General features: G+C 47.1%; 1 protein-coding gene across 1 annotated transcript; it reads left to right on the forward strand.

The window, feature by feature from the left end:
* Window positions 1-4,986: 4,986 nt before the first annotated feature.
* Window positions 4,987-10,519, forward strand: GAS1 (growth arrest specific 1). The gene has a single exon (XM_084834151.1). The coding sequence runs from the start codon at window positions 5,816-5,818 to the stop codon at window positions 6,785-6,787; it is 972 nt and encodes a 323-aa protein (XP_084690277.1). The 5' UTR covers window positions 4,987-5,815; the 3' UTR covers window positions 6,788-10,519.
* Window positions 10,520-10,762: the final 243 nt, after the last annotated feature.

Raw genomic sequence — 10,762 nt, forward strand, 5'->3', positions numbered from 1 at the left:
CCTCCTCTGAACCCTCTCCAGTTTGTCTGCATCCTTCTTAAAGTGCGGTGCCCAGAACTGGGCACAGTACTCCAGATGAGGCCTAACCAGTGCTGAGTAGAGGGGAACTAGTACTTCCCGGGATCTGGAAGCTATACCTCTATTAACGCAGCCCAAAATAGCATTTGCCTTTTTTGCAGACACATCACATTGTTGGCTCGTATTCAGCTTGTGATCGACAACAATTCCAAGATCCTTCTCGCTTGTAATGTTGTTCAGCCACATATCCCCATCTTGTAACTGTGCATTTGGTTTCTTTTTCCTAGGTGCAGAACTTGGCATTTATCCCTATTATATTTCATTCTCTTGTTTTCTGCCCAGTGCTCCAGTCTATCCAGATCACTTTGAATTTTGTTTCTGTCTTCCAGAGTATTAGCTATCCCACCCAATTCTGTGTCATCTGCAAATCTGATCAGCATTCCCTGCACCTCCTCCTCCAAGTCATTAATAACAATGTTGAAGAGCACTGGGCCCAGGACTGAGCCCTGTGGTACCCCGCTTGTTACCTCTCCCCAGTTTGAGAAGATCCCATTGATAAGCACTCTTTAGAGTCCAATTCTGTAGCCAATGTATTTTATGCAAATTGCGGCCGTAAATTGCTGTTATGTGTAAATTGCAGCTACAATTCACGCACAACTAAGCACTTTACAGCCGCAATTTGCGTAAAATAAGCTAATTATGGCTGTAATTTGCCCAAGATATGCGTATATCTTGTCATTTTTAAAGGGGGAAAGTTAGACAAAATTCAGAAGCAGCGCAGAACCCACCCGCTCTCCCGGCGTCAGTGCAGGGAGAACTAGTCCACTGTGGATTTTGGAGATCATCCATTCAGGATTTCTCCAGGGCATGGTGTGTGTGTGTGTAACATTTCTGTGTCAGTTGTAAAATGCACCCTGGATTCAAGGTATCTAAATACTACATCTGAGGCACTGTGGGGGGGTACAGCCAGGGTATTGCGCAGGCTACCAATATGGGAACTCTGTGAGAAAAATACAGACAGAAGCCACACTGTGGCTACTAATGGGAAAGCTCTCCCACAAACTGTTGGGAGAATTTCCCCCTTCAAGAATATTTAGTAAAATGCCCTCCTCAATTTTGCTACCTGAAGATGATGCAGTGAATTGGGGAGGGGGCATTTTCATTCAGCTCTAGGCCCAGCCATTCATACATGCAAGTCACCACTTGACATTGCAGTCATCAAGCAATGAGTGTGTGTGTTTGTGTGAATCATCTCCTAGTTTCCATCCTGTGAAGAATATTGTAGCATCTTCTCCAAATCCAAACAAGACTCTTGTGGCATTGTTCATTATACCATATGACAGCAGATGCACTCTTAATTGCATCTGACAAAGGAGGTTCTGGCCCACAAACATTTATGCCACATTAATGTATTCGGCTTGTGCCACAAGACTTTGTTTTTGCTGCAACAAACTAGCATTGCTACTCTTCTAAATTTCTCAAGTCAGTAAATACATCGCACACACTAGACCTGCACAACTTGTGACTTACCAAGACAAATTCTTCCTATTTGCTAGCCACACATAGAAGTGTGTTAGATGCTTGACAATACCTCTCTTTTTTGTCATCACAGGAAGCTGGTAAGTCCCAGTCCCTACTGGGCTACCACCATGTCTAGCTGATGGTCTGTGTTCAGTCGGGCGGATCACAAGTTGTGCGGGCATACACTAAAGTTGTATATGGACTAGATCTTACCATAATGCAACATGTTATTTTTTGCAGTTACATGAATGCTAGTGGGATTTTTAACACTCTGTACAATGGGACGAGCCACTAATTAATGGATGTGACTAATTACATTTGGTGCACTTCAGCTAGGCTGACAATGGCTACTGATCCTGTTTTCACAGGGTTAAGCACACAACTGTTCCCAGTGGTGCTGCTAGTTAATTTTAGACCGTGGACTTAATGGTTTTCACAGAGGGGAGGGGGATTCAGACGGCGTTGAGTATGAATTTGGTTGTAAAGCACTCAACTAACATTTCTCATCATGCTTCTACATTCCCAGCAGAGCAAAAACACAAAACCTGTTTGCCAACCCAGATAAAAAAAGATATACTCTGAGTATGTGCAGTTTCACATTTAAAAACTCACTTAAATCATAGCACCACCATGGCTACTGGAATAAAATGTTTGTCTGCTTTCCTGATGCTAAACACATTTGGTTGGGAATAAACATAATTTCTTTTGCAGAAAAGGATAGTTATTTTAAAAGTGAAAACAATAAAATGAGCATCTGTAACCTTGTACATGCCCCATTGGCCCACCTGATAAAAAGAAAGATGCTGCAGCAAGCAGCGTTAGCTGCTGTGGGCTCTGGTGTGCTCATGCCGGCCTAGGTGTTTACTGCTGCCCCCATCTCTGGGTGGTCATTTGGGGCCCCTGCGCTGTAGGAGCTTGGACATCGGCCCCCAAATCCAGCCCTAGTTGCACCGCTGGCTGTTCTAATTTATACAATGCTTTAGGGCACAATCCTATGTATGTTTAGACAGAAGAAAGTCCTACAACTCCCAGCAAGCCCCCGCCAGCCATGCTGGGGCATGATGGAAGTTGTAGGACTTTTGTGTATGCGTCTAAATATGCACAGGATTGCACCTTACATTACTTTACAAGCTTTGTTGTGTTCCTCTTCCTTTCAGGTAGGTTCCTACATTCCACATTTTTCAAACACAGAAAACCGAGGCAGAGATAGTGATGGCCAAAGCTACAGATTGACTCCATGGTACACATGGCATGGCCCTTGAGCTTAATGGCTAGTATGCACATTGTGCATTTCCTCTTCAGAACATAATTCCATGCAGAAAATATAGAACAGGCAGTGTGCAAAGTTGTTACTATCTTAGGAAAAGGAGACCCGAGTCTGAAGCCCCAGTGAACCACAAAGTTCTCTCTGAGTCAGAGGAGTAATCACATATGCTCTGAAACAGGAGTGGGGAGTCCATTGAGAGCGACAGTGGGGTAGGTGTTGAGTGTTGGACTAAGGCAACAGAGAGCCCAGTTCAAATCCTCACCCAGCCAGGAAGCTAACTAGGTGAGTGAGGGCTGGTCATTATGTCTCATCCTAACCTACCTCACAGGGTTGTTGTAAGGCTAAAATGGAGAGTGGGAGAACCATGTATGCCATTGAGATATAAGTGATATAATAGTAATAAATAAAGACCACAGGCATGTACATCATCATGAGTAAGGATTGCACACCTACACACTTCACTCATGTGCATTAACATGCTGTGGAATATAAATATGGGAGGTAATTTCACATGCCCTGCATTACAGCTATACAGTATTTCCTGGACAAAAATGCTTTGTGTGTAGGAAATATGTATAAAACTGACCAGGTCCAAACTGAAGTCTTTAAAACAGCCTTCCCCAACTTGGTACCCAAAGTTGCATTTAAATGCAACTTCCATCATCCCCAGCTAGCAGCCGGTGCCATGTTGGGCAAGGCTGCTTTAAACATTGGACATCAGGTAAAATCAACCCACATGGGAGCATGCAGGAAAAATTGCCTGTCTGCGAGTCATCTCCTGAATGTAAAAACAGATAGAGAATGGAGCATGTGCTTGCTGGGAATGCTTTGAAAGAGATTCAGTCAGACTGACTCCTAATTGTAGGACAATTCTATACTAACATGAGATTTTAAGACAACATTTATCCCACAAATCCAGGCTCCCTTTGGTTCTGGAAAATAGCTTTAGTCCTGATTTTTATGACAGATGGAGTTGATAGTCTCCTGGTGGAAAAGTGCAACTCTGACAGACAGCAAACACTGATGCCCCTTGTGGTCAATAGGCTGCACAATGCTAAAATTAAGGTAGCGCTAAAATTACAACAAAGCAAAGATTCAGCTGCCATCAGCTACTCTGCAGGACCCTGTCTGTCTGTCTTATTGTAACAGTTTTGCCCCACGAGTTTGTTTTTAACCTTTGCCTTCTTAATGTAACATGAATGCAATGGAAGAGAACTGGGTTGGCTTGTTTGTTTCCTTCTTAATTTCTTCTCAGCCATGCCATAGATTTCAAGAACGCATTATTTGCTTTTCATTCCTAAAAAAGGACAATGTTACGACAGAACAGTTATCCCAGATTATAAGTGATGACACCTTTCCAGTTAATGGGTTGGATCCATTTAGCCATACCTAAGAGTAGACCCACTGAAATCAATGGAGCTATGAGACTTAGGCTAGTCTCATTGACTTCAATGTGTCTCTTCTCAAGCATTAATTAAATCTGGATCCAACCCAACCTCCTTATGGTGGTGGAATTCTGGAATCTTGCATTATCCGAGAGTTTAAGGGGACAAGTTCCTCTTCAGGAGGATTAAAGGGAGAGGGGTTGTGGGGAATCCCTGGACCCTTTGAAGGTTTATTTGTGTCTTTAAGACACTTCTGCCTTCCCAGTTCCCCCCCTGCAACTCACACTTTCAGCCCTCCGTTGGGCAGGCTGGACGGTGATCTACCTTTGTAGACCTTATTCAATTTTAACAGGTGTGTACCTATGTTTATTACGGCGAGCATTTAAACTTCTGTTTATCACCAAGTTCCACCACAGGGGGACACTTTTCTAAGCCCCATTTTGCCTAAAACCCGCTAGCAAATGTACATCGGCGAGCAAACCTTTTGCCTGTTGCAAACAACTGCCAAGTTTCCTTCTGGTTTTCTTTCTTTCTCGGCACCGCAGTAAGCTGCGTGGAAGAGCCTCCTTAATAGGAGGAGGGGCTCCTCGGGGGCTGCTGTCAATCTCTTTAAGCCTTTCCTTTCAAGCTTTGAATGTGAGCTGCCCACTAGCGCCCCCCCCCCGCTTTCAACCCTCCCCCTTTCTCCGGCAGATCGTAAAGAAAGGAGGGAGCGCGAGGGGGGGGGGACTTCAACAACAGGCCGGACCAATAGCAAGTCGCGAAGCTGGGAAAAGGGGCCGAGCAACGGGAGAGAGAAAAAAGTGGAGAAAAGGAGAAGGAGCTAGAGAGCTCCAGCCGAAGGGGGATGTGTAAAAGGAGAAGAAGCGTTGCTAATTTTTTTTGTTTGTTTGCTTTTCCATGCATGCATAATGAGGCCTGATCAGAGCACGCTGCTGCTGCTGCTCGGAGGGCACTTTTGTATTTAAAGCCTCGCGAAAGAAAACACCTCCCCAGAAGGATCCGCGGGGAGAAACGGCGGCTCGTCGTCGGCAACAGGAGCCACATCAGGAGGGGAGAGAGGGAGCGCCTGCAGCCCCGGCTGCCTTCTCTTATGCTGCCTTCTGCTCGCCGAAAGGGCGAAGGAGGCTCGCAGCCGCCGCGCGCGCTCGGGAGCCCGGCCGAGGGCTGCGGCTGGCCGAGGAGAGGCTGGGACCGCGCTCGGGCATGTGCGGCGGGGACGCCGCCCGCCGAGCGCTGAAGGCGAAGAAAGAAGATCGGCAGGGGACGGAGTCGGGCAGCCCCCGCCGCCGCAGCATGAGCTCAGCAGGGCGCCCCTCGCCCCCCGCCGCCAGGCTCCAGTGACCGTCTCGCGGCCTCCCCATCCCGGGAGCAGGAGGCGGAGGCTGCCGCGCCGCAGGGAGCAAACGCCGCCGCTTTCGTGGGCGAAGGCAGGATCCCCCAGGCCGAGAGGAGGGCGCCGCGCGGAAGGATTGATGAGGGGGACCCTCATGCACACACTTGGCAGGACTTCGGCTAACTTTCCCACCGCCGCCGGCGGCAGCCGCCGCACCGCCACCGCCATCCCCCCGGCCGCCGCCGCCGCCGCCTTTGCCTCCCGCCCCCGATTGTCCCGCCGCCCGCGATGGGGGCAGCCTGGCGTGGAGGGGGCGGCTGCTGGCGGAGCGCGCCGCTGCCGCTGCCGGGCGCCGCGGGGCTGAGGCGGCTGCTGCTGCTGCTGCTGCTGGGCGCCGCTTCCTCTCCGCCGCCGGGCGCTCAAGGCCGGCGCCTGATCTGCTGGCAGGCGATGCTGCAGTGCCAAGAGGAGGCCGACTGCGCCTACGCGTACAGCCAGTACGCCGAGGCGTGCGCGCCGGTGCTCATGGCCGCGGGGGACGGCGCGGCGGCGGCGGCGGCGTCCTCCAATAGGCGGCGGTGCCCGAGCCATTGCATCTCGGCGCTCATCCAGCTCAACCACACCAGGCGGGGCCCGGCGCTGGAAGACTGCGACTGCGACCGGGATGAGAACTGCCGGGCCACCAAGCGCGCCATCGAGCCGTGCTTGCCTCGGACCAGCGGCGGCGCAGGGGGCGGAGGAGGAGGTGGGGCAGGGGGCGGCGGCGTGATCGGCTGCACCGAGGCGCGGCGGCGCTGCGACTGGGACAGCCGGTGCAGCGTGGCGCTGAGCCGCTACATGGCCTACTGCGGGAAGCTCTTCAACGGCCTGCGCTGCACCGACGAGTGCCGCGCCGTCATCGAGGACATGCTGGCCGTGCCCAAGGCGATGCTGCTCAACGACTGCGTGTGCGACGGCCTGGAGCGGCCCATCTGCGAGTCGGTCAAGGAGAACATGGCCCGCCTCTGCTTCGGAGCCGACGCCCTCGGCCCCGGCAGCAGCGGCGCCTCGGACGGCGCCATCGACGACTACTACGACGAGGACTACGAAGACGAGCCCAGCCAGCGGGGCAAAGACGAGCTCGACGACGTGGCGGCCGTGGCCGGCGCGGGAGCCGAGGCGGCTTTCCCCAGGAAGCCCGGCGACGGCTGCTCGGACCGCGCTGCTGCACCGTGGACGCTCCTCTCGGCCGCCTCCATTTTGCTGCTGCTGCTCTCGTAGCCATTTCCCCCCCAGTAGTCGCTGTTCAGGGCGCTCGTGGGGGCCTGGGCTGGGATAGGGCGGTGGAGAGAGGGAGGCAGCCTGGGCTGTTGGCATGGCCCGGGCTTGCGCGGGAAGGCCGGCCTCGGTGTCCTGGTGTCGGGGGGACGTGGGCGCTGAACAAGGAAGGCCGTCACACAGACGAGAGGTCCTGGGTGCAGGATAGGCGAGGGACTCCTCTCCTTCCCCATCCATTTCATGTAAAATGATGAAATACATCTCTTCCCCAGCCGTGCAGCCATTGTTTTAAAACAGCGTGCCTTACTCTGGAACGAAGTTGCCACATCCATAAAGCAAAAAAACAAAGCCCTAAGCAGCCCGATAGGCCTAATTTTCATTGGGCTACCCTATTTTAATCATTGGACCCTCCTGCCTTTCCCGACTAGTTCGGTGAATCCTGGCTGGGACATTCTTTTGCCCTTTGAATATTCTTCTGTATAAATATCTCCCCTCACTCGTTCTGACCGGGCATTTGTTTTTTCCCCATCTCCCACTTTAAAAAGCGTATTTGAAAGGGATGGTACCATTGTATTGGATTGAAGTTTTAGAAAACTAGCCACTGTTCTAAATGAAAGCCTTAGGGGCTGCTTCATGCACGACATTTTCTTTACAAAGCTGTTGGAAACAATCTGAATATGCTTGCCATGTGTGAAACTCATGCAGTGCTTGTTTTGCTGGGTGTACATCCACTACAAATTGCAGCTCCCAGACATGTACATGCAGTAAAGGGTTTGTACTTGACATTGTGCATTCCTCCCTTCTGCACCTGCACACATCCATGTAGGGAAAATGTGTATGAAATCATCCCTCAGTGTGCACTATGCAAATTGTTTCCACTTGGCTCATTTAGTAGCAAGCAAATGAGTTTAAAAGAATACTGTAGGTTTACTGCCCCACAGGTAAGCCAACTTGAAAATAGTAAATGTACAAATCGTTGTTTTCAAGCTGTTGACATGAAGGAACGAACGGTTTAGGCATCCCTAGAGTGCCTCCAAAGACTGGCTTACAGAACTAGTCAACTTGAAATGGAGTCCACCCCCAACCCTGGGTCAACAGTCACAGCATTCATAATAATGTCTGAAAGAAAATGCAGTTTTGATTTGTGTGTGTGTGTGGGGAAGAGGCTCTAGTATGCTCCAGCAACTTTTCTAAGGGTTGCTTTGAACATTCCTATTCAAGAGGAATTTTAATGTAGAATAAAGCATGAAAACTGCATGTAGGTTGTCACGTGTGATGGCTGCATGGGCTCTCTGTTTTACTTGCATGGTTCACATATGCTAGGAAGCTACAGTGAGTTGTACCTTCCCAGCTTGTGTACAAGTAGTAAAATACATGTGTATATGCTTTTTCTGCCTACAAGGATGGTTTCTTTTTCTGTTTAATGTTCAAAGTGGCCCTTGCACCACTAAGTATAAAAGCTCACCAGCAAAACTCTTTTGCCTCAACCTAGGAGAAAAAAAAATGCTGACCTGTTGGTTATATTGAACAATGCAACCTTTGTCTTAAAAGAGCTCTGCACTGCCATCTTCAAAAGACACTTTTAAAGTTCAATATGTAAAAATACCCTGAAAAGTTATATTGCCTCTACTCCTATCAGGGGGCTAACCTCTGGTAAATCTTATATAAAATGTATTTAAAACTGGGATTTGTTACCAGTTGTTTTCGCTTGTATATAGAACTTTATAAATTGTATACTTTGGGAATAATTTATTTTTTAAGAAATTAAAAGATTTAAAATGCACCCCAGTTGCAAGAATAAATGCATCTGCTATTCTTTTGTTGCAAAGGTACAGATCTCATTTGATATGTAAAGGGATACAAGCAACAGTAATTCCCATGGAAAGAAATCCTAGATCGAATGTACAGTGTATTTTATAGATCTGAACTTAACTTCCATATTGTTTTGAGAGACTTACGAACTTTGTAGAATTGTATAAATGTCTCTCTGAACTGCCTTAAACATTGTATTTTTATAGAATGTGTGAAAAGGTCCTATGTTTTAACTATCTATTTGCTTGTGTATTTTTATGTGTAAATTAGTAAAGAGAGATTTTTAAAGAATGGATATAGTGAAGTTGTTTTTTAGACATTGCACTTGAGAGAACTCCAGAGCTGGAGGAAATGGGAACAGAGTGGAACACAAATGCAAGTTATGTGTGGCTGCATTCCTCCAAAACTTTACTTTGAAGTAAACCTATGGAATTCTGTGGGGCTCTTTTGAATGTGATTTGGTGGATTTGCCAACTATGATATCTTAAGTAGCTGTTGGTCATGGCTTGCCTTACTTTAGTGAATAATGACTTGGAAGAAATAAATGCAGTGTTGAAAACAGTCCCATTCTGTGAAAGTGGTAGACTTTAAGACTTAAACTGTGTCGGCATGGCAACATGGCAGGGTGAAAGCTGGGAAGAACAATTCCAATGATGCTTTTTTGTCTTTCCTCAGAAGTGATGCTGTGCCCCAGCATTCTCTTTGAAGTAGTGTCATAGAAAGCCCTGTATTTGTACACAAGTATCATGCCTGTAGTTGTTCGATATTTAAAGAGATCACATTCCATGAGCATTACAACACATTTAGGCTACATACTCTTAAATGCTTGCACTGGCTGCAGAATTAAGGACGCTGCAAACCAGCTCATCGCCTACCTTCCACAGGGAAGAGGGCAGACATAAGCAAGCATATGTGATCAACAGTGACAAGATCTTGTCTGATATTGGCCTGAGCAGTTGTTTTGCAGCACACTGAAGGCTGGTGTTCTGCCAGAGCTACTGATCTACACTCAAACGCCCTTAGATAAATAATTACGCTCTTAAGCTGTCTCGAGTGCTGATACACTTGACCTTGTAAATAGAAATGTTTGCAGTAAGAATAAACTCCGGCATTTGAAAATCTTTTAAACATTAACACAAAAGAGAGAGCTCAGTCCTCCAGGGGATTGAGTTTGAACTGTGCCAAGCTAGGCACTTGCTTTTTTTTTTTTTTTAAGGTTTATTTATCTTGTATCCCTGCTGTTTATTTAAAACTTTTCTCTTCCAGTGCTGTGATTGGAAGACAAGTCAGAAGATTAAAAGCCACAACAAATAAACCTTGACTGGGGAGAAGGGAAGATCAGCAAGGACTGTCATGTTTACTTAGACAACTTTTCTTTTTTTGAGTAGCAATTAACAAAATTGTAAATTCCCTTTTGTAGGACCTGCTCCTTCTACCACATGCACCATAACTACCATTTTCTTTAGATTATTTGTTAATTTCTCCATCAGATCACCAAATCTTGGATCTGCCTCCCCCAACCTGGCACCCTCTAGATGTGCTGGATTACTAGTCCCATAAATTATGGGAGTTGTAGTCCAGCACATCTGGAGGGTTCCAAGTTGGGCAAGACTACCTTAGATAGACATTAGAAAAAACAAGCTCTATAATTGAGATATAATCTGACTTTGTTTCTAAAGCTACCTGAATGTTTGAAAGAAAGAGAAATCAATTATTATAACAAAGCTAAAATCATTGTTATGTTGAGGTGGAGAACAAAAGAGTCAGGAAATTCTTTCTCGAGTAATTCATAGGAAATGGTTAAATATATTTTTTAAACATGTCAAATGTCCTGTGCTAAAAGTTATTGGTCTATTCCTGAGCTGTGGTTTTTGGAGTAAATATCACTAGAAAATGACTGATAATTAACTGATACAATAAACTGAAGACTTGATTTGAGGAGCTCCTGTCAAAAGCAGCTGCCTGGAAAAAATTGACATTGATCATGCACTGGGTGTGGGTATGATTCTTTCTTTACTACACTGGGCTGTTTTAATGTGAAAGATCTTTCTCAGGGCCCAGATATGCCTTTGCTACATCTGTTACTGACTTTCTAATACAAATAAAAATCCGTAAATGTAAGTGGGGAGTTAAGCGCTATATCCAGGTGGGATCCACAATGACATA

This window comes from Heloderma suspectum, chromosome 2 (assembly GCF_057233095.1).
Source record: "Heloderma suspectum isolate Gila_16-S chromosome 2, 16-S_ref, whole genome shotgun sequence".
Taxonomy (NCBI): Eukaryota; Metazoa; Chordata; class Lepidosauria; order Squamata; family Helodermatidae; genus Heloderma; species Heloderma suspectum.